This window comes from Tachypleus tridentatus, chromosome 13 (assembly GCF_004210375.1).
Source record: "Tachypleus tridentatus isolate NWPU-2018 chromosome 13, ASM421037v1, whole genome shotgun sequence".
NCBI lineage: Eukaryota > Metazoa > Arthropoda > Merostomata > Xiphosura > Limulidae > Tachypleus > Tachypleus tridentatus.
This window is the reverse complement of record NC_134837.1, coordinates 253992619-254017553: the sequence shown is the minus strand read 5'-3', so window position 1 is coordinate 254017553 and position 24935 is coordinate 253992619. Positions and strand designations below refer to the sequence as shown.

Sequence of the window (24935 nt, the reverse complement as noted above, 5' to 3'; positions counted from 1 at the left end):
GTACGAAGTTTTATTTATCTTACTAATTAATTAATTAATGTCACGCAACCAAATAAATACACAGTGTATATTTACAAAACATTCAGTCAAACAACGTTCGTTATCCTATCCTAGACGTTGATTCGAAGTCAAAGCAGACTTGAATCATTGGAGTTGAACGTCTAACATAGAAATCTGGCAGATATGATACTATAAATACAATTCTAAATTGAAATACCTTAATTTTCAAGAGGTATAAACTTTTGTGTGATATTTCTATCTCATCAGAACAAGACGTTACCAAACATCAATGTCCCTTTATAAATAATATTAACCGTGGCACTAATTGATACAAACTGATTACTATTGCATTATTATTACACTTGGACAAAATACAAAGAAACCAGAATTTATTTATCCATCAACATCTGACATCTGGTACGCTTGTATTGGTTAAGAGGATGAACATCAGGCTTGGGTTCTCATTTTCGATGTTATCTCCTAATATAAACCAAGTTACATAATAAGACATTTTCCTTTTTCTGCCCATGGATTATTCTTCTTGTCTGGCGCGTGAATCAAAGGGTCAGCCTTCTCGTTTTCTTCAATAAATTCTCGTAACCTGCGGATGCACAGCAAAACAAAATAACTTGACCACTAATTCACCAACATCCATTAAGACATAGTTAAGACATAGAGTTAAAATACCCGCTTAAAGTTTCTTTTCTTTAGGCTTAAATTAGTTTCTAATATTTTATTTTCATAGTATTATTATATTAAAATCACTACAACTACACGATGAACGAATATTACACCTTTATGATTTACCCATCTATTTTTTCCACGAAAAAACACGAAGTGTTTAAGTAAGTATATTTTTTTAATATCGAGTAAAGAATATATTACCGCGTTGTATTTATGGAACGCTGAAAATGTTAAAGAAAAACATTTCTATATTTGATATTAAATTTAGAGTCTTGTATTCATTGGTATGTTGCTGAGTGTAAAATACGCGTTCAACTCAACAGAAAATATGGTTTACAAACTACTGAAACATTTTCCACTAATGTTTAAAAGCGTAAATACAATACACTACTTTGTTATTAAGGCCTAGCATGGACAGGTGTGGTAAGGCATTCGACTTTTAATCTGAGGGTCGCGGGCTCGAATCCCCGTCGCACTAAACATGCTCGCCCTTTCAGCCGTTGGTGGGTTATAATGGTGCGGTTAATCCCACTATTCGTGGGTAAAAGAGTAGCTCAAGAGTTGGCGGTGGGTGGTGATGACCAACTGCTTTCCCTCTAGTCTTACATTGCTAGATTAGGGACGCCTAGCGCAGATAGCCATCGTGTAGATTTGCGCGAAATTAAAAAAAACAAACAAACTTTATTATTAAACCTCAAAGCTTGATTTATTCATTTGTAACAGTGAAGACAGCTTATATACAATGCGTAAATACTGTTTGTTTGTTTATCGCGTAAAGTGGCAAAATGGTATCTCAATGCTCTGTCCACTACGGGTATTAAAACCCGGTTTTTATCATTGTAAGCCCTCAAACGTGCCGCTGAGCCACCTGATGACGTGGATGTTAAGAGTAAATACTGTATACAAGTAACTTATAGTTTTATTCATATAAAATTGTCAAAGGAAAAAAGCATGAAGCTGCATAATGGGCTATCTGTTTTCTGTCCGCTGAAGATAATCGAACTCCAGATTTTATAACTGGAAGCCCGTAAGCTTACCGCTGAATAGATCTGTTTTGAATTTTGCATAAACTACACGAAAGTTATCTGTACTAGCAGTCCCTAATTTATCAGTGTAACATTAGAAGGAAGGCAGCTAATCATCGCCACCAACGAATAGTGGCATTGATCGTCACATTATAACGTCACCACATCTGAAAGGCGAGTATGTTTGGTGAATTGAGGATTCGAACCCGCGACCCTCAGATTACACTGATTGAAAATTTTTGTTTATTATTATGCACAGAGATACACAATGGGCTGTCTCTGATATGCCAACATAGGGTATCGAAATCTGGATTTTAGTGTTTTAAGCATTCATTTTTACCGCTGGGACTTTGGGGCAAGGGAATGACTAGATGAAAGACGTCCTCAAAACTAACCACCGAAAAGTTTGGGTTATATAGACTGACCAATGAGTAGGACGTGACTGTCTCTCTTTCAGCACACCCACAGCCCTGAATTTCGTGGTGTCTTTTTGCAGCAAATCATAATCCTATAAGTTTACAAAAGGAGTAAGTTTACCAGAGTGTTGCACCCGACTATAAACTAAAGTAACGATTATATTTTGTTTTAGCGTAAATCCTCACGATAGGTTGTCTACAATGCATATACAGCAGGGATTGTATCCTGAATGTCAGCATTATAAGTATTTTAATTTGTAACAGTAAATTTTGTTTTATATTGAGTTTTACCGTTGGTGTTTCGCGCAAAGCTACTCGAGAGTTATAAACGCTAGCCGTCCTTAATTTAGCAGTGTAAGACTAGAGAGAAGGCAGCAAGTCATCACCACTCACCGCCAACTCTTGGCCTACTCTTTTACCAACGAATAGTGGAAATGACCATCACTTTATAATGCTACCACAAGTGAAAAGGACGAGCATGTTTAGTGTGACGGAGATTCGAACCCGCGGCCCTCGGATTACGAGTCGAGTGTCTTAACCACCATGCCATGCCGGGCCCGTTATAGAAAGAGTGAATCGTAAAGTAAATAAATATCCTATTTTCTAAATGAAGTTGTGAAAGTCCATTCTTACGAACAGTTTCTTTTTGGAAAGTATGTCTGTTCGATTTAAAACGAGGCCCGGCATGGCCGAGCGCGCTAAGGCATGCGCTCGTAATCTGAGGGTCGCGGGTTCGCATCCGAGTCGCGCTAAACATGCTCGTCCTTTCAACTTGTGGTAGCATTATAAAGTGACGGTCAATTCCACTATTCGTTGGTAAAAGAGTAGCCCAAGAGTTGGCGGTGGGTGGTGATGACTAGCTGCCTTCCCTCTAGTCTTACACTGCAAAATTAGGGACGGCTAGCACAGATAGCCCTCGAGTAGCTTTGTGCGAAAATTCAAAACAAAACAAACAAACGATTTAAAACAAGCAGAATTTTTCATTGAACATTTTAGCTTAAACTAAACATCCATCATACATTAAAGCACTTATGACTGAATTATCACTCTAAGTGTGGATGAAATGAGTTTTTTATTCAATGTTAAAACCATAAGATAAATTGACAAGTATTTCACGTCTGACTGGGGCATTTCATGTGTGTTGTTAGAGCCCAAGAGTTAATATACTTAACATTCGATTTGATTTCGAAATAAAACATTCCTCCCCCTTCATTATATTCCTGCGCAAACATATTTCACACAAATTCTTGAAGATTTGAGCTCACATGTGTAGCTCCTGATGTAGCATGTTGAACATCATAAGATCCAAGATAATTCTGAATGATTTGGTGCAGTTATTTGATAAGATGCTGTCAAAACACAATATATTTTTCAAATTCATAAGGGAAGGTTATGTTAATTTGATCTGTTTTGTTTTAAAAAGGAAATCTTGCATTCTTATATTTTACCATAAAATAGAATGAAACTTAACAACACTATGAACTCTTTTTTTATATTTTTTATCGTGTAAGATTCAATTGTTATCCTGTTAAATGTTGCAGAGAACCTGTGAAGGACCTAACGAAAACCATGAAAATTTAAACATAACAACACACCAACCGGCCGTTTGAGTTACAGATTGTGACAGCTGTACAGTTTACGTGTGAGTTGTAAATATTCACAAGGGTTATTTGCACGAGACGCCCCTAACGTAGAAATGATAAATTAAAGGGAAAGCAGTTAGTCAACAGCATCCATCGTTAACTTTCGGTGGTATCCATTTCTTTGGGAGTTATAAGGAAAGAGTTTTGCATCAAAAAGGCACTTCTAGGCACAAAAAATTTGTTTTCGCAATTGATTGCAAGGCTTGATACAACGTGGATACTGTTTGTTATAGTATCTCCCGCAAGGGAACCAGCCATCAACTAAATCACTTGCCTCCCACTCAAGATGTTCTTAGGAAGTACATCAGGTACTTATATAGCTGATAATATTATTACAGCATCTCCTGGAGAGGGAACCAGACCTCAACCACATCATTTGACAACCACTCAGGATACCCTTAGAAATTACATCAGACAGCTATATAACTGAGAATATTATTCAGTTACTATGTTTCTGTGGATCCAGTAAAATATAACTGGAAAGTACAATAAGGAGAGCTATAACTGACTGAATGAACCAGCAACTTGACTCTGCAGCAGTTATCCAGCTAGGAGCATGTAGATGTACAACAGTCTATTAGAACCTGCAACATTCTTGTTATAAGCACGGACTATATACAGAATGAGTGAACATCATAAACTTTATTTATATGTGTAAAACTCCATACACAATCTGTATAAAGTGTATAACAATATATTAAACGAGTCTAACTACACTTGGCATTAGTAAATAAAGTTTTACTCTCAATAGGTAGTGATACAAATTTATAAAGTGACTGAATTGACAGGTACCATCATTAAAGCGTCATAATAAATTGAAAGAACAGTTGTTGTTGTTTTTCTTCCCAGGTTGGAAACGTTATTTATTTTGCCAGCTACTGTACAGAAAGATGGCGGAAGTCAATTATTAAAGTTTTCGAAAAAACACATGAACAACAACAATAAAAACCTATTACAACAGACGTTTTCGGGTATTGTTATGTTTAACCAGGTCAGCTAGAACGTGCGTTGGCACTGTGATACTAAAGACAAGAGTAATTAATCGTAAACATTCAGGAGTAAATGTTTGTCCAAAGAACCATAAAACCAAACGAACATACTTCTTTTAACATAGCGGGAAATAAAATTAGTCTTCGAGTTTGTTTGTGAGCCTTTATTATATACGCGGTATTATTGATATGACGAGTTTGTTTGTGAGCCTTTGTTACGTAGCGGTGTTATTGATATGACGAGATTGTTTGTGAGCCTTTATCATGTACGCGATTTATTGATATGACGAGATTGTTTGTGAACCTTTATTATGGACGCGGTGTTATTGATATGACGAGATTGTTTGCGAGCCTTTATTATGTACGCGGTGTTATTGATACGACGAGATTGTTTGTGAGCCTTTATTATATACGCGATATTATTGATATGACGAGTTTGTTTGTGAGCCTTTATTATTGACACGGTGTTATTGATATGAGCTGTAAGTAAAAGTCAAATTGTGAGGTAAAGCAGAATAAATTAGACTGGAAAGTACACGTCATTTCCGGTTACATCAGACACACAAACAAAAACATATCATTACGATAAACATATATAACAAATCAGATAAAGGCCATAAATTGTCCTAAACATGTCGCCTGTGGCGCCACTGTTTATATTTCGGTAACAATGCATGTAAAGTAGTTGATCATCTTTAATTAAAAACAAAAGTCAGGCTAAAACACAAGAAGCTGTTAGAAAAAAAAATGACCCGCACAATGAATTAGAAACTTCGATATAAAACGTGATTACTTCAGTTATTGAGTTTTACGTACAAGTAGCAAACTTGAATAAAACCACTTTCAGAAGTTGTTTACCATACCATAGAAACCATCTCATCAATGTAAAATATTCACACTGTAATATTGCCACTCGGAGAGAAAATCGATTGATATTATTCAGCTGCTGGGGTAACAGGAAGAAAGGGCGGATTCTGTCTCAGTCGGTCACACACAAAGTATTTCAACTGCACAGAAAATACATCTCGTGCACATCAACAGCAGGTCATCTCCGAGAGGGGGCCCGGCATGGCCAAGCGTGTTAAGGCGTGGGACTCGTAATCTGAGGGTCGCGGGTTCGCATCCCCGTCGCGCCAAATATGCTCGCCCTTTCAGCCGTTGGGGCGTTATAATGTGACGGTCAATCCAACTATTCGTTGGTAAAGGAGTATCCCAAGAGTTGGCGGTGGGCGGTGATGACTAGCTGCCTTCCCTCTAGTCTTACACTGCTAAATTAGGGACGGCTAGCGCAGATAACCCTCGTGTAGGTTTGCGCGAAATTAAAAAAAAAAAAGCTCCGTGAGGATTATACAATTTGAGTGCAAAAATATCTCAAGATCTTTATAAACAAACGAATCTACTTATTGGAGGCTCCGGGTAGCAAAGAATGTTCTAATTCCGTTGACGTAAAATGTACTCAGTTCTACTCTGGTGTATCGTAAGCCATGATGTGTCAAATAAAAGTAGAGAAAAACAACAAACACACCATCTTGATAATGTCATAATATTACAGAAGTTTCTACTTCTAGTAGTATCTAACTACTGGTATAATTATATTTGTAGTTCAGTTTCAAGTTCATAGGTTGTTGATTCTTCGCCTTGAGCTATTGATGCATAAATGTATATCTCTTTGTGGATTTACCATCAGCATTGCAAATACTATATACCCGTTTTTCCGCTACAGGCCTTAAAATATAGCTTGTAACGTCGTAACTTTAAAGTGGATTTGCTTAAATAAACCTTTACCCAAGATACATTAGAAAATAAGTGGTGAAATCATTCATTCATCTTGTTGTATTTATTACAGTAAATCATTAAAGAAATGTTATCATACATCACTTGGTTTGTTTGACTTTTTTATTAAAATTAGATCATTTAGCTCAAATATATATTACTGGATATTCTGTCTTTAAAATATTATTTTAATTGTTAGTGTTGGAGTTACTTTCTTCTTATAGGGTAATTTAGACTTGAAAGTTACAACTAGCCTCGAAATTGGTCCGCATGTAGAGTTATGAATTATTCCCATATGCACAATTTACTAAAACAGATACCTATATTCTGTTACGTTCAGCTGGTGCCAAAAGGTTTGGTTTTGTTTGTTTTGAATTTCGCTCACAGCTACACGAGGGCTATCTGCGCTAGCGATCCCTAATTGTGCAGTGTAAGACTAGAGGGAAGGCAGCTAGTCATCACCACCCACCACCGACTCTTGGGCTACTCAAATACACGAATAGTGGGATTGACCGTCATAATATAACACCCCCACGGCTTAAAGGGCCAGCATGTTTGGTGTGAGGGGGATTCGAACTCGCGACTCTCGGATTACGAGTCAAGTGCCTTAACCAACTGGTCATGCCAAGCCTTTCACAAAGGTATCTCCATCAATTACAACTTAAAACGAAAGTTATGACGCAATTAAAAACAATTCCCTTACATTAATAGAGTAATCCACTAAGATGTTTACAATTTATCTTAGTTCAGAACTTGGTTTTTGTTTTTGAATCTCGCGCAAAGCTACACGAGGGCTATATGCACTAGCCGTCCCTAATTTTGCACTTTAAGACAAGAAGAAAGGCAGCTAGTCATCACCACCCACCGCCAACTCTTGGGCTACTCTTTTACCAACGAATAGTGGGATTGACCATCGCATTATAACGTTCCCAGAGCCAAAAGTGCGAGCATGCTTGGTGTGACGGGGATTCAAACCCGCGACACTCGGATTACGAGTCGAGTACCTTAACCATCTGGCCGTGTCGGGCCTGTGGCAAAGAAAAGTACATTTTAATATAGTTGAGTACATCAGAAAAGTATATTTCAAAGTTTTGAGCATATATTCGAAGGTTACATACAGTATTCAAGTACCTTATAACACATACTCGTTTAGATATTTAACTGAAAAATAAATTGTCTAAAACTGTACTCCACTTATATTATTTTTTGTCTTTTTCCTGTTCGCTCTCTTGACGTAAACTCTTAATGTATAATATTATCTCTATCAAAATGCGAAATCTGCTAAGAAATTTGTATTATGCACTCAGTTCGAACTGTACAGTGCCTTTTACTGCGAGATATTTTCCTTAATTATTTAATGGATTTATGTTACAAATTGACATTTAACAAGCGTTTATCCATTAAGATAGATGGCGCACTTTGATAACGTGTCTGGACATGTTATCTTCGCGGATCATCAACCTTGATGGATAAATGCTTTTAAATGTTAAAGGAATATTTCATTTTCGTTAGCTTTCTATGAAATTGAAGAAATGATATGATATAATATAGTATAGTGTAGTATAGTATAGTATAGTATAGTATAGTGTAGTGTAGTGTAATATAATATAATATAATAATCATGAGTTATGACATTCAGTCTCATGATTTACCCGAAATTTGTGACAGAATACAGTATACGTCAGGATTTCTCTTAATAGATTATACATTAGTGTTTGTCTAAATAATATATTAAGTATCAGGGTTTGTCTAAATAATAGGTCACATGTCAGCGTTTGTTTAATACATTACACGTCGAGGTTTGTTTAATACGTTAAAAATACTGTAATGCCACTAATTTTATTTAATCTGGCAAAAAAGATTTTCTTGAACTTGAACATAAAGCAGTTCTGTAAGAAGCAAAAGTTGTAGGTACATAGTCTATTGGTTAGCAGGCATGACCGAAAGGTGAGTCCGAGAATCAATGTTTGGTTCACGTATTCGTAAAAACATGCCCCGCAGTTTGGGGTCGTGGGTCTGTTGTAAGAGTGAATGTCAAATCCCAAGAATGTATGTTGGGCGCTGTTGACAGACTAATTTCTCTATAGACTGTGAGTTAACAACTAGGGGTTTTTATGCACAAATACCTATGCGCAGCGAAAATTTTAAACATACTATATACTCCAGGAAGTTTTACAACATATCTTACTATTGGCTAATAATTTGGTGCTATAGTATTTTCTATTGTATACTTTAGAGTCTCTAAAGCTCTTGTACGTTTGCCTTCGAAACGCATTAGAATATTTTCTCTTATCCATTGTTCAGGGTCCTGGCATGGCCAGGTGGCTCGGGCGCTCGACTCCCAGTCTGAGGGTCGCGGGTTCAAATCCTGTAGCACCAAACATGCTTGCCCTTACAGCCGTGGGGGCGTTATAATGTGACTATCAATCTCACTTTTCGTTGGTAAAAGAGTAGCTTGAGAGTTGGCGGTGGATGGTGATGACGATCTGCTTTCCCTCTAGTCTATTACTGCTAAATTAGGGACGGATAGCGCAGATAGCTCCTGTGTAGCTTTACGCGGAATCCAAACAAACAATTCTTTGCAATTTTTTTAAAGATAAATCCTGTGTATTCAGTGGAATTTTGGCATCCGTGAACTTTGAGACGAATATTTTTCTATGCACTAAGTTTTATTTCGCTACCTTCCATACCACGTTTTAACCACTTGAACTCTATTTACTGTCTACCACTTCCCATGAGACTTTGGCATGGTTTACGCCATCAGTAAAGAGGGAATATTTTTTATCCTCCATCACGTGCGCAGCTTCAAACGATTCCTGGAACATTGAGAAGTACTATGACTTTCTTAGCAAAGAGAGTCCTTTATGTTTGTTAGATACTGAATGAAGTGGATGATAAAAAAGAAATGGTTCGCGTTTCCTCTGTATTCAAGAAACAGAGCACCGCCCTTCCTCTGAGAAGCGCACATATCTTCTCAGATAATAACTTTTAGATATTATAATTTTCTATATGTTCGGATACAACATAAAAGAAAAGATTCTAATATTAATGCGCTTTTCCAGAAAGATTTAAAAATAACTGAGAAGTGCGGAAGTCGATTTCCAATATTTCGATCATTTATGCTTGCTGTCAAATAAATACACAGAAAACCATTTATTTATCACTAAAGGCTAATTAAAAAAAATAATGGAGTCCAGCGAGTATGTCGGACTACATGTTTTATTTAATTTAAAAAAAAATTCCCTTAATGTCTCCGGCCACTGATGGTTCGGCGATAAGCGCGAGGACTTATAACGTTACAATTCGGGTTTCGATCCCTGAGTGAGGTGTTGAGAGCTCAGTGCAGTTGTTTCATCGTGTAGCTTCATGCTTAGAATTGAACAATTATATATACCTTTCTTCATGCTGAATAATGTTTCTGAATATTGCATTCAAGAACTGAACAAGAAAGTCAGGAAACTTAATCTCATACAAGTTTAAACGAACCGTATAATGAACAGGAAATCAAGATCAAACAAGATTTTCAGAACCTTATAACTGATCTTAACAAACTGAGAACATTTAGATGCCTCGTCCTTTAGTTAGAGACAAGCATGTCAGTTCAACATTCTCAAAGGCGATTATTTTGAAGTTATTTCCTTACCAGACGTGTCAGTGACAGGTTGACAGCTCAACTTATTACTTGAAATCAGAATTTAGGAAACCAATAAGACTTATTATACTAGTGGATTACATGTGCTTCGTAATAGTATAAAGGATGTTGATGGCTTTTAAGAGCTTTTACGTTCTATTCTCGAGATGTTCAGATTACCCAAAACCATTTGCACGGTTTATACTTGTATATGCTACTATTTATTGAAATAATAACAAATCGATTTCTGATTAAAGCTACCTAATAAAAATGAAAACTTCAAATGTGTATATATTTATATAAATAAAAAAGGCAATAGAAAATATAGCAGAATAAATTAGACTTCCCAGGGAAGAAACATCAGTACGAGACAAGGACTGCTTATTTGTTGTTCAGAAAGTATTACACGATAGTCTATCTATGTTTTGCCCACCGTGGGTGTCGAAACCAGATTTTTAACGTTATAAGCGCTCAGATTTACCGCTGGGCCATTAGGGAACACAGTTGCCTATGAAAGTTTTAATGGCCCGGTATGGCCAGATGGTTAAGGAACTCGATCCGAGGGTCACGGGTTCGAATCCCCGTCACACCAAACATGCTTGCCATTTCAGCCATGGGAGTGTTACAATGTGACGGTCAATCCTACTATTCGTTATTAAAGAGTAGCCTAAGAGTTAGCGGTGGGTGGTGCTATGACTAGCTGCCTTCCCTCTAGTCTTACACTAAAAAATTAGGGACCGCTAGCACAGATAGCCCTCGCGTAGCTTTGCGCGAAATTCCAAAATAAACAAAGACAGTTGCCTGTGAAAGTTTTTTTTTCTTCTGTTATTGCACTTGAAAACATGCCCCCCCAGTGCTCAGCGGTATGTCTGTGGGCTTACAACGCTAAAAATCGGGTTTCGATACCCGTGGTGGGCAGAGCACAGATAACCCACTTTGTGTAGCTTTGTGCTTAACTCAAAACAACAACAAACTTGAAAAAAACAAAAAAACACACGCACATACGGTAGGTTACATATTCTAAGCACATAATCATTTTTCACAGGCATTTTAGTTCGACATTCTTCTAAGACGTCATATTTTTAAACGTAGTAATGGCTCTTGAGGAAAAAGCCTAAGCTATTGAACTGAGTTGATATCACGAACGAGTTATTGTACAAACGTTTCGTCCTAATTCAAAATGCACGAGTTGTTAATCTCTTGTGCTATTATCTTAATTGGCTATTTTTGTTCCTCTAAAATATGTATTTTGACAAACCAAGAATCCTTTTTAATTGCAACCTGGAATATTACACCTTTCAGCACCTTCAAATTATCGTCATCAGCTAGACACCCATTTTTACGTCTCCCTCTTATTGTGATTATTTACGGATATATCTAGCTCAACTTCGTCTTCGTATTTCATAGTTTGTTGATGCCATGTTTCGATTAAGTCTTCATCTGTTGTTTTTCTTTATAACTATGCGACAGTGTTGTCGTTTTTTAATTGTTGAGGTCCTGCAACACAGAACAAACACAGTGACGAGTCACAACATTGTTTAGTGTATCCAGTTTCAAGGGTGGTAAACATGTTATCGAACGAACAATTGTTCTATACACTAAACGACTCGGACAAGGTCGCGAAATGTCAGTAATACCATTACATGACCTTATCGACCACCAAACCACCATAAATAATAGGCTTAACATAGGCTTTCAGTTGAGCATCTGAAATGATTGAGTGACCAAATTGCAAGTAAAAATTAGAACAAAACCCCCCTGCAAGATGCCTGTATTCTTTGGTTTTAAAGTATAGCCCACTAGTGGTCAGTAAAAGACCGTTTAAAACCAAACAAATTGCTTACATACCATACCGCTCACTACACGAGGCCAACTTTGTTTACTTTGTTTTTTCAAACACAAAAATCACAAATGAATTGCTTGTATGCTTCACTGAGACCTTTTAAAGACGTTCGATGTAGTTGGGTTTGTGTTAACCACACATCAAATATTCAGACTCCAATTACGATACATATGATAACAATTTTGACCTTATGAGTAATAGTAAAACGCACTCGACTCGTAATCTGGGGGTTGCTGGTTCGAGTCCCAGTCACACCAAACATGCTCGCCCTTTCAGCCGTGTGAGGCGTTATAATATAACGGTCTATCCTACTATTCGTTGGTAAAAGAGTAGCCCAACAGTTGACGGTGGGTGGGTGCTGCGTTCCTTCTCGTCTTATACTACTAAATTAGGGACGGCTAGTGCAGATAACTCTCGAGAAGCTTTGAGCGAAATTCAAAACAAACCAAACCAAAAGAATAGTAAAACAAGTAAGATCTTAGTCTATATTACAATCATAACACGTCATTTAATAGCAGGATGAAATCTAATCTCAAATATGTATTTTAAATTTGAAATCAAGCCTTTCTCATGTATATTTTCTACAGATGAAATTTATGACCACTTCGAGGACATATTCACAGTCTGTTATAGCTTTATATCTTAATTTTCTATAAATATTATATATTTCCTTCCATCAAATAAATACGTTTATGATTTTTGACCACGTGATCGGGAATGTGGAAGACAAACAAGATCTTTCACTGATTTCACTTACTTTTGTCAAACACATTTACGATTCTTGATCCCGTGAAAGGAAATGTGAAAAACACACACGAGGAGTTTGGGTGAATCGACGCAAATCTTTCTTCACTTTAGTGCACTAAAGTGTGAAAAGATGGCGCTTTTATCGTTTCTTACAAAAATAGTGTTCGACAGTTGCACGTATTTATCTTTCTTGTCTTTGCTTTTCTAGCTAAAGAGAGATAATTATCTATCCAAAAAAAAAGCAAACAGTAATTGATCTAATTATGTCGTAAGCCTAATATAAGAGAATTACCTAAGTTACGAAACGCAATGAAAAAGCAGAAGAGAAAACGAAGCTGAGAGAAATAAATGAATAGGCTTAAGATAATTCGTTTTATCCGTTTTATCGTATGGTAAGAATAAACATCATAAACAAAATGAAATAAGTCATCAGTGAGCCATGAAAAGGTATCATCATCTGTATAGTTTTAAATAGCTCGGAGAAAAACTAAATTACCCACAGTAAAGAAAGGAAAGAATAAAAAAAACCAACTAGCCTGAGGTATAATTTACGTGGAGCTTGAAACATGAGTTTGTGTATAAAGTAAAAATGGCCACTAGGTCATTCCGAATCTTATGGTGGTTACATACTAAAGTAACGCTTCCAAACAGAAAAAAGGAATAGAATAGTTTAAATGTGCCCATATAACAAAAACGTGACGGCTCTTCAATTTTGGATTATGTTTTAGAGGCGAATAGAAAAAAAATCTGTAAAAATTTGTTTTGAATTTTGTGTAAAGCTACACGTGGGCTATCTGTGCTAGCCGTCTCTAATTTAGCAGTGTAAGAATAGAGGGAAGACAGCTAGTCATCACCACCCACCGCCAACTCTTGGGCTACTCTTTTACCAATAAATAGTGGAATTGACCGTCACATTATAACGCTCCTACAACACGTTTGTTGGGACGGGGATTCGAACTTGCGATTCTCGGATTAAGAGTCCAGTGTCTTAACCACCTGGCCACAAAGAAGGAAGTGAAAAAATTTCACAAGGAAATTTTACATGTATAAAATGGCGGTAAATGTTTAACTCGTAAATTTTATAATTATTTGTTTGTTTACTTAACAGTATAAACTGCCAGGTTAAAGACCTATACGTCTTACGTGTATAGCTGTTCGTATTTCTGAGCTCTAATAACGCACCAACAGATCAAAATATGTTTGTTTGCAACATGCTTCGAACTTGACATCTTCTAATTCACATTCCGTTGTGCAAGTTGCTATACCGCTGTTAAAATACCAAGACGTACTTAACTGGTATAAAATTCAATGTTTTCTTCTTTTAAAATAGATTAAAATACACAATTTTTATTTGATATCTAGGTGTGTAGCTGGGAGTTCTACAACTTTTAATAATATAAAATTATGAAGACAATTTTACTTAATTTTACAATTTTACATACAATAATTTTTGGTCTCGGGAATAATTTCAAAATTACTATTATATAGAAATAACAAAATCAAATCGTGTGTTCGAAGCTACACGTGGAAAGTATTGAAATACATCTTGCAATATAAGAAGAAATAATTGAAAACATCTTCACTGTATTCTAAAGATCGAAACGTTGTTCTATACTTTATTTTAATTGAAGTTTTAATATCCATACCAGCCGTCTTTAGATACATTTTTACTTCAAGCGGATTTCTCGTCATCACGGAAACCATTTCTCTATTTTAGAGTTTTAAATGTGTAAAATATGTATCGCTGAGACAGAGGTAAGACTTTGGATTTACACTGTAAAAAATTAGAGGTTCGATTCTCGTCGGTGGACACATCGGATAGCCCGATGTGGCTTTTCTGTAAGAAAAATACGAGGGCACACACATACACGCGTATACAGTGTCATAAGGTATGAGAGTGATTTTATGCAAGTCGAACGCAACGAAGGAAATTTCAGTTTCCGATGCAGAGATTTACGCACAGTGAAAACACATAAATAATTTGAATTTGTTATTTTATGAGGAATATTACATAAACTAACCAAATCCTAAAGAATAAAATAACGAATCCTACTATTAGTTTGTTACGGTTTTATTTACTATTCATCTATTATTCCCTCTATCTTTAGTTCCACTCTGGGTTATAGTTACGAGGGCTGTTCAAAAAATACGCGGACTGACATCATAAAACAAAATGTACCTTATTTAAAGTTACAGGTCTGGGACCCCTTCAAAGTACTCTCCTCCCCAACGCACACACTTATCCCAACGGTGTTTCCACTTGTTGAAACAGTCCTGGTACGCTTCTCCAGCTCCTTCGTCGCATTTGCCTTAATCTCGGGAATCGTCTCAAATCTTCTTCCTTTCAAGGGTCTTTTGAGTTTGGGGAACAAGAAAAAATCGCAAGGAGCAAGGTCAGGTGAGTAGGGGGGGGAAGAACAGTGATCGAGTGTTTGGCCAAAAACTCACGAGTTCTGAGGCACAAATTTCGCAGCAACGCAGTGCATCTTCAATTTTTCGGTCAAAATCTCGTAACAAGATCCAACTGATATCTTCAGCAAGCTCTCTGACAGTCAGATGTCGATTAGCCCGCACCAGGGTGTTGATTTTGTCGACGTGTGGGTCGTCAGTTGACGTGGAAGGACGTCCAGGACGCTCATCATCTTCAATGGACTGTCAACCATCCTTAAAACGTTCATGCCACTTGAAACATGCCGTACGCTTCATAGCAACATCACCGTAAGCCGTTTTAAGCATAGCAAAAGTTTCAGTCGCAGATTTTCCAAGTTTAACACAAAATTTCACAGCAAGTCGTTGCTCCTTCAGGTCATTCATTCTGAAATCCGCCAAACGAAAAAATCGCACTTCACTTAAAACCGCGTAGCTAATACACAAATGAAGATATCTGCAATCGGGAAATGGCGTCGTAATCAGCTGATCTGTGCAAACCTAGCGACACCAAGCGAATTCCCCTGGAATCAACTGGAGCCGCGCAATTCAAACAGTTCGCGTATTTTTTGAACAGACCTCGTATATTAAATTGTAACCCCAGCTAAAGCACGTTGATTTTGAACACGTGTATGTATTATGAAACTGACATGAGCTTTCATTAAAAGTATGGTCAGGTGTTTAAGACACTCGACTCGTAATATGATGGTCGCGGGTTTGAATCATCGTCACACCAAATATGCTCGCCCTTATAGCCATGAGAGTGTTATAATGTGACGGTAAATCCCACTATTCGTTGGTAAAAGAGTAGCTCAAGAGTTGGCTTTGGGTGGTGACGAATAGCTAGCTGCTTTCCCTCTTGTCTTAAACTGCAAAATTAGGGACGGCTAGAGCAGATAGCCGTCGTGTAGCTTTGCGTGAAATTCAAACCAAACTACTCTATTAGAGGTAACGTACAGATACTAATATAGTGAGATCAAGAACGGCCATGTGGTTAGACTCACAATCTGAGAGTCTTGGATTCGAATCTCATTCCTGCCCAACACGCTCGTCCTTTCAGCCGTGGGAACGTTATAATTTGACGATAAATTTCACTATTCGTTGGTAAAAGAGTAGCTCAAGAGATGGCGGTGGGTGGTGATGACTGGCTACCTTCCCTTTAATCTTTCACTGCTAAATTAGGGACGCCGAGCGCAGATAGCCCTTGTGTAGCTTTGCGCGAAATTCGAAACAAACCAATCCCAGCAGAAAATTAATATTGTGAAATATTATGTGAATTTATGGTAATAGTTATTCACCTGAGATGTAACCTCGTGGTCTAATTCCTAAATAAAAAACCTTCCTTTACTTTATCTTAAAACAAGTTAGTTTCACGACAAGTATTGTCAGTTGTTGTTGGATAATGTTATTAACCTCGAGAAGTGGTTTAATTTTGGAATATTGTGTTGTTTTTTTGTGGTTATTTTTCGGAAATAATTTTTACTTTTTCAGGTTTTTTTCTTAACTTCCTTATTCATTGATTTGTTTGTTTTTAATTTGTTTTTGAATTTCGCGCAAAGCTACTCGAGGGCTATTTGCGCTAGCCGTCCCTTATTTAGCAGTGTAAGACTAGAGGGGGGCAGCTAGTCATCACCCCCACCGCCAACTCTTGGGTTACTCTTTTAGCAACGAAAGTGGGATTGATCGTCACGTTATAACGTCCCCACGGCTGAAAGGTTGAGCATGTTTGGCGCGACGGGGATTCGAACCCGTGAAACTCAGATTACGAGTCGAACGCCTTAAGCCACCTGTCCTTGCCGGACACTATTTATTGAAATGAATCTCAATGAAGTTAATGTCGTGTTGTTTATTTGCATGTGTACCTAGTTCAAGACAGAGATGGGCTTACTAACTGGGTTTTGTACCCCAGTGGAACAGCGGTATGTCTGCAGATTTATATTGCTAGACACTAAACTTCGATACCTGCTGTTAGCAGACCACCGACAGCCCCTTGTGTAGCTTTGTGTTTAATAAACAACAACAACAAACAACTAGTTGTTTTTTGTTTAAGTGATAAACTTCGCAGTTGTTTAAGTTTTATTTTCCATGTTTTTATATTTTAATAAATAGTTTTTGTTTGGTTCTACAGCGTTTTAGTTTCGTCTGTTGCAAAAGCACGAATTCACTAATATTAATCAAAAGTTTACGATGTAATCCAATTTACAGTATTACTGTTGATTAGGCATAGCTTAGGATTTGGGTCTAAGCCCGGCATCGCCACATGGGTAGAGCGCTTGACTCATAGTCTGAGAGGGGACGCAGGTTCGAATCCCCGTCACATCAAACATGTTCGTTCTTCTAGTCGTGGAGGCTTTATTTTTGAAGATCAATCCCACTATTCGTTGGTAAAAGACTAGCTCAAGAGTTGGAGGTGGGTGGTGATGGCTGGCGCAGATAGCCGTCGTGTAGCTTTAGACAAAATTCAAAGACAAATAACATTCTATTTTTATAAGACTGTTTATCAGCAAATGAGTTAAAAGAAATTTTAAATCATTCCTATAGAAAGGATGAGTTTTGAATACAGAAACTATTGATTTTCGTATTTATTAATAACGATTATACATTGCTGATTACACACAACGTAATTAAATTGGTTAACGGAGTTACTTTAAGTTTTGCAAAATGTTAAATCTCTATATAAAATTGTTACGTTATTTTCCCTGTAATTTTTATCGTATAACTAATTTTTAGTGATAGTTCATTACACGATTAATTAATTTAAGAAAACAAGTTAAGTAATAGATTTAATTTTCAAAATCTCGTACTTAAAAGCTTGTTTGTTAGTTTTTGAATTTCGCACAAAACTAGATGAGGGCTATCTGCGCTAGCAGTCTCTAATTTAGCTATGTAAGACTAGGGGAAAAGGCAGCTAGTTATCACCACTTATCGCCAACTCTTGGGCTACTCTACTACCAACGAGCATGTTTGATATGACCGGGATTCAAACCCGCGACCCTCAGATTACGAGCAAACGTAAAAAGATTCAGAATGTTTATATCATCCGTTGATGTTTTACTAATAAATAGGTTCAAAACAAAAACTTAAACAGTGTATGGAGAATAGAACAAACAGATGAAAATATGGTTGAACTGAGTGGAATTAAAGAAAGTTTTTGGTGGAATAGAAAGTTACAACACCAGGTGGTTTTATCAAAGAAAGAACATTCACGCTATTTCATAATACGTCTAGTGCTTCCAACCAAAATTATGTTAAATAGGTTTTAACTCTGTTGGTAGGAGAAACGCGAATCATAGAATATATACAATAGTAATAGAAACACATTGACGCCTCTCTGTATTCTACCTTATAAAAGGAGGAAGTTAAATTCACTTTTATTCAACCACCTACGATTATATATATTATATATAATATATTTTATTATGGAAAGTAAAGATTTTCAGGAAATTCATCTACCAAAATCCAAACAACAAATGCACATTTCGTGCAAGTTATACAGAGGTTATCTGTGCCCGCCCTCCGTAACTTTGAACTCATAAAATAGACTCTTGGGCCACTGTATCAGAGTAGTGTGATTTTACTGTCTCTCTTATAACTCACCCACAGCCTAATACTGAGGAAAGCGATTTTACGACAGCGCAACGCGATCCTTGAATTCACTGTTCTCTACACTAATCATTAAACACAATGGGCGCTAACCTGGGACCCTTGAATAAACACTAACCACTAGACCATATCCATAGATTTATTAAACACGTTAATCTTTTGATTATTACAATCAGTAAAGCTTTCACAGTAAAGTAGATACAACCACTTACTTTTATTTTCTGTTAATGACTTCAACCCAGCTAAAACGAAAAAAAAATCATATGGCAAGTTTTATATTCTGCGTTTTAAGATAAGCGCAAAACTGCACAATGTGCACTCTGTTCTGCATTTACTGTGGCTATAGACAGCCAATTTTTGGTTTGATAAGCTTTTAAGACTACTAATAAAGGTCTATTTTTTAAAATTTATTTATGTTTCTTCAAGTATAGGCTAGGGGCGCTCGAGTCGTAATCTGAGGGTCGCAGGCTCGAATCCCCGTTACACCAAACATGTTTGCCCTATGACCCGTGGAAACGTTATAAAGTAACGATTAATCCCACTATTCGTTCGTAAAAGAACAGCCCAACTGTTGGCGGTGGGTGGTGATGACTAGTTGCCTTCCGAAGTGTAATTTAGTCTTACACTACTAAATTAGGGACGGGTAGCGAAGACAGCTCTTGAGAAGCTTTGCACGAAAATAAAAAACAAACAAAATATTCTTGAAGTAAACCTTGAATTCCAAAATTAGTAAAAAAAAGTACTTTTTTTTTGACTAAATAATGTAAAATACTTGAAACTGGTATGGTTGACGGGAACTACGATATTACGAAAGAAATTTTTGCGTTAATTCTTCTATTTAGTTTTACGTTATTATTTTATTAAAACGTATAATAGATACCCGAAATAAACGAATTTTGCAAATCATATCTAATACTGAAGTGTAAACTAGTGAATATTTCTATAATTATTTTTTGGTGGTCACTTTTTAACTGGAGAAAACTTCTTAAAGTTGGAGTTTTTCAAAAAAATTGTTTTTCTATTAGAAACTTTAATGTAGTGCCTGAAAGAACTGTTTAAGTGAAAACGGTTGTTAAATGGACAGTCCCTTAATGTTTCCGTATCATTATATTTCATACGGAGGAGAAACGTTTTGAAAGTCAATAAATTGGTTCAACCTAAATCGATTGTGTAATCATAGTTAATGATACAAGTATTGATTCAGCCATTATGTAACTTCTTTCCCTAATAAAAGTAACCACTTTAGCCAGTAACAATAGGCCCGGCATGGTCAGGTGATTAAGGGACGCTCGACTCATAATCTGAGGGCCAGGGGTTCGAATCCCTGTCACATCAAACATGCTCGCCCTTTCAGCCGTGGGGGCGTTATAATGTAACGGTCAATCCCACTACTCGTTGGTAAAGGAGTAGCCCAAGAATTGTCGATAGGTGGTGATGACTGGTTACCTTCCCTCTAGTCTTACACTGCTAAATTAGGGACGGCTAGCGCAGATAGTTCTCGTGTAGCTTTGCGCGAAATTAAAAAAAACAAAACAAACCTGTAACAAAACGGTGACCGTTAAGGAACAAGTGAGGTCTCAGCCAATCACAAAGAGCTTGTAGATAAATAGTAAATTAGAGACGTGTTGATCTTCATTGGCGTAATTTATATGGAAGAGATACTGGCTTCCTTCGAGAAAAAGTAACAAGGAAAATACTCATGAGTAATAATAACAAGACCACTGTTCGATAATCAATGCGCATTAGAAAATCGACTTAATAGAAACTGGAAAAAAATGAGCACGTAAATTACACACATACGTATAAGTTAAATAAATCATAGTGGAGATTTTTATTACTGATTTCCAAATAAAAACTACTAAGTCGACCTACAACCATTGAAGCTAGTAATTCTTAGCTTGGCCTGGCATGGCCAGGTAGTTGAGGTACTCGACTCGTAATCTGATAATCGAGGGTTTGATTCCACGTCACACCAAACGTGCTCACCTTTCAGCCATGGGGGCGTTATAATGTGACGATCAATTCCACTATTTGTTGGTAAAAGAGTAGCCCAATGGTTGGCGGTGGGTGGTGATTAGTAGCTGCTTTCCCTCTAGTCTTATACTGCTAAATTAAGGACTGCTAGCGCAGAAGCCCTCGAGTATCTTTGCGCGGAATTCAAAATGAACCAAACGAAAATTCTTAGCTTATACTGGATGCACCAGATAAAACTCGAGATAAATTAGGGCAGGGAGTAAGTGAGATCATTCTCCTAGGACAGAGCGCAGAAGCTTAGTGACATAATTCTCCTACGAGACAGTGCAATAGCTCGTGACATCTTTCGCCTGTGATATATATGAGGGTTTAGTAACATTATTCTCATATGAGACAATGGATGGGCTTAGTGAAATTAGTCTCCTGTGCGACAAGCTGATATGTTTCCGTTTCTTTGGTGGAAGGAAACTTAATATTTTTATTGGTTTGGACCGCCTACATAGGAGCTCTGACCTTAATTCTATATACGTGTATACACTTTTGTGTATAAAGCTACGAAAATAATAAAATTTGATAAAAACAGTTAAAAGTACAGGCACATAATACGACAAGTCACATTGTTGTATAATGGTGCTCACTATTATAAATATTATATTTGCTGCTTGAAATATTACAATACTTTTACAAAACATTTATTTACTTTCGCGACATAACATACCATCATAAAAATGCGTGAAAAGCATCTGTTGCTTTCACTTTGTTTCACAGTTTACTGTAGCAATTCTGCGATTGGTAACTGATAAAACATGAGCCTTTAATTGTGAACAGTTGAAGAAAGACTTGACGTGTTCGCTCTCGAACTGCATTTTAGCTAGAATTTGGAGCTCGAACCACGCGAAACAGATAAAAACGTTGTAGAACTTTCACCTGAAATACAGTTCTTAGACACATGATATTACGTGGGATAAACTTCAACGTGTTTTTCTCTTTCTAAATATTATTAAATATTGATATAAAACATACAAAAACACACATGTGTTTATATGTTTGAATCAAACTGCAAGCTGAATTCTGATATACTTGGTGTTTTAACGACTAAAACTACAGAATGAATCATCGTGGTATTCTTATAATCTGTAAACCTTTTGTGCAAGTGAGTAAATAGGTGCACACGCATTGCAAAGGTTTTGTTTGTTTGTTTTTGAATTTCGCACAAAGCTACTCGAGGGCTATCTGTGCTAGCCGTCCCTAATTTAGCAGTGTAAGACTAGAGGGAAGGCAGCTAGTCATCACCACCCATCGCTAACTCTTGAGCTACTCTTTTATCAACGAATAGTGGGATTGAGCGTCACATTATAACGCCCCCACGGCTGAAAGGGCGAGCATGTTTGGCGCGACGGGGATGCGAACCCGCGACCCTCAGATTACGAGTCGCACGCCTTAAGACGCTTGGCCATGCCGGGCCATATTGTAAAGGTATTCTTTTTTATTGCTCTCCTGGTGGCTCAGTGTAAGTTTAACGACTTATAAACCGAGAATTTGGATCTTGATCCCTGCTGAATATATACTTACAGTGTACAACATTCACCTAAAATACAGTTTTTAGACACGTGATACTACGTGAAATAAGCTTCAATGCGATAAAAATGTAACAAAATGTAATAATTCATTAATTGCTTGATTTTGTATCAAGTGAAAAATAAAACTCAATAATTATTTCGTTTTGTATTAAGTATAAACAAAACTTTAATTATTTCGTTTTGTATCAAGTAAAAACAAAACTTTAATTATCTAATTTTGTATCAAATAAAAACGAAACTTTCAATCAATTTTTTGTTTTGTATCAAGTAATAAACAAAACTGTCAATAATTATCACATATTTTCAAAATAACGGTGTGTGTAGAAAAGGTACTTCGTAAATCAGCTCACATATCTGATAAAGAGTACAGTCAATATATTTTTTCTGTTGAACAAAAACGAAATACAAATCTCTGTAATAATCATACCAAATAAAATGAGAGAACTGTATATTCAGTCACAGTTGGGACGCGAAATATTACACATTTCAGTCTAAAGCATACAAGAATTTCCATTGCCAAACGTTTTTAAGCTATAGATAGTGTTACGTGATACATAAATTCTTGAAAATGCGTGAAATATTGATACGATTGCTTGAAGTTTGCATTTTAAAGATGGAAGTTCTTAATAACAGTTCTTTATCTTTTGTCGATTTTTTTAAAACTTCGTATTGGCCAATTGGCGCGGCAGTATTGTTTTGTTTTGAATTTCGTGCAAAGCTACTCGAGGGCTATCTGCGCTAGCCGTCCCTAATTTAGCAGTGTAAGACTAGAGGGAAGGCAGCTAGTCATCACCACCCACCGCTAACTCTTGGGCTACTCTTTTACCAACGAATAGTGGGATTGACCGAAACATTATAACGCCCCCCGGCTGAAAGGGCGAGCATGTTTGGTGCGACGGGGATTCGAACCCACGACTGTCGGATTACGAATCGAGTGCCTTCACCACCTGGGCATGGCAGGCCCCGCAGCAGTATATCTGCAGCTTACAACGCTAGGAACCAGGTTTCAATACTCATGATGATCAGAGCGCACATAGCCCATTACGTGACTTCGCGTTTAACTTCAAACAACAACGTTTGTCATAAGGTGTAATACGTAGAGCAAACAAATATTTTGAATTTCTACCGACAAACGATGATTATTGTACGTTGTTCTAAAAGTATTTTTTTTTTCTATACAGTAATCGCTTTATATTCTTGTAAATAAATATTTAGTATAGCATTAAATTAACTTTTCTTTATATCTGATATTCGTATTTTTGGACTACATAAGAATTCTGTAAGAACCTGGTTTAAATATAATTACTTATTAGATACAGAAAGGCATTCCTTTACAATGTTACATGGTTGTCTAGGTAACATAGCACGATACCTTGACTTTCTATATATTTTAAGAGCTTAGATAAATTTCTAATATTACAGCTAGAGCTTAACAATGCTAGAAAAGGCTCAAAGAAGGCTCAAAGCATTTTGTTTCTGTCGAAATTTAAGTTAAATAAAGCAACAAATGATAAAATACTAGAAGAAAAATGCTCTGCGAAACATCTTACGCCTGTATCGATTTCGACAACGGCCACCTCTCCATCTGTGCTTGATACCTCATATTTTCGATCTGTTTCTTCAGTGTGTCTCGGTCCATCTCAGCTGTCTAACTGTCTTTTCAAGTCGATACATGCCAACCTTACTCGTAACCCTGCAGCAGTTCTCACAAGAGGGCGCTATTCAAGTGTGGTCTGCTGATACTATGTTATAAAAGGAGTTAGTTTCTTCCCTCTATGGTATAAATGTGATTAAAAAAGAATAAGAAAACTAGTTTTCAAAAATCGAACCAATAAAAACAAACATCACAACAAGCGATCAAAAATCGAACCAATAAAAACAAACATCACAACAAGCGACTAAAAGGAATGTATATAAGTATCTATTATATAATCAACACGACTTTACATCAAAACGAAAACTTGTATAAGTTGTCAAATAACAACTCAATTAACACATGACTTTACATTAAACAATAACTTACGTAAGTTGCCAGGCTCGGCATGGCCAGATGGTTAAGGCACTCGACTCGTAATCCGAAGGTCGCTGATTTGAATCCCCGTCACACCAAACATGCTCACCCTTTCAGCTGTGGGGTGCGTTATAATGTGACGGTCAATTCCACTATTCGTTGATAAAAGAGTAGCCCAACAGTTGGCGGTGGGTGGTGATGACTAGCTGCCTTTCCTCCGGTCTTGCACTGCTAAAGTAGGGACGGCTATCGCAGATAGCCCTCGTGTGGCTTTGTGCGAAATTCAAAACAAACCATAAGTTGCCAAGTAGCACTCAATAAACGCATAATGTTTCATTAAACAATAACTTTCATAAGTTGCCAAATAGCGACTCAATCAACACAAATAAGACCTTACATTAAACGATAACTTGTATAAGTTGTAAAATAGCAACTCAAACAACACATGACCTTAAATTAAACAATAACCTATATAAGTTGCCAAGCAATAACCAAGTAAGCACGTGACCTTATATTGACCAATAAGTTTTAGTGGACGCCATGTATGTTCGTAAATATGTATTAGATGTCATATATAAACATATTTTGA

At 36.8% G+C, this 24935-nt stretch overlaps 1 protein-coding gene across 1 annotated transcript; it reads right to left on the bottom strand.

Annotated features, from left to right (window-relative positions):
- On the bottom strand, positions 1–23977 carry LOC143238161 (guanine nucleotide-binding protein subunit gamma-e). The gene is made up of 2 exons (XM_076478140.1): positions 23886–23977; positions 1–601 (listed from the first exon to the last, which is right to left on the bottom strand). Exons 1-2 carry the CDS (start codon positions 23972–23974, stop codon positions 496–498), a joined length of 195 nt encoding a protein of 64 aa, XP_076334255.1. The 5' UTR covers positions 23975–23977; the 3' UTR covers positions 1–495.
- Positions 23978–24935: the final 958 nt, after the last annotated feature.

Coding starts and splice junctions, on each gene's coding strand:
- LOC143238161 (XM_076478140.1), bottom strand. CDS start 23,974: ATGGACCGAGACACACTGAAGAAACAGATCGAAAATATGAGGTATCAA. Junction 602..23,885: donor TTGTCGAAATCGATACAGGC/GTAAGATGTTTC, acceptor GTGCATCCGCAG/GTTACGAGAATTTATTGAAG.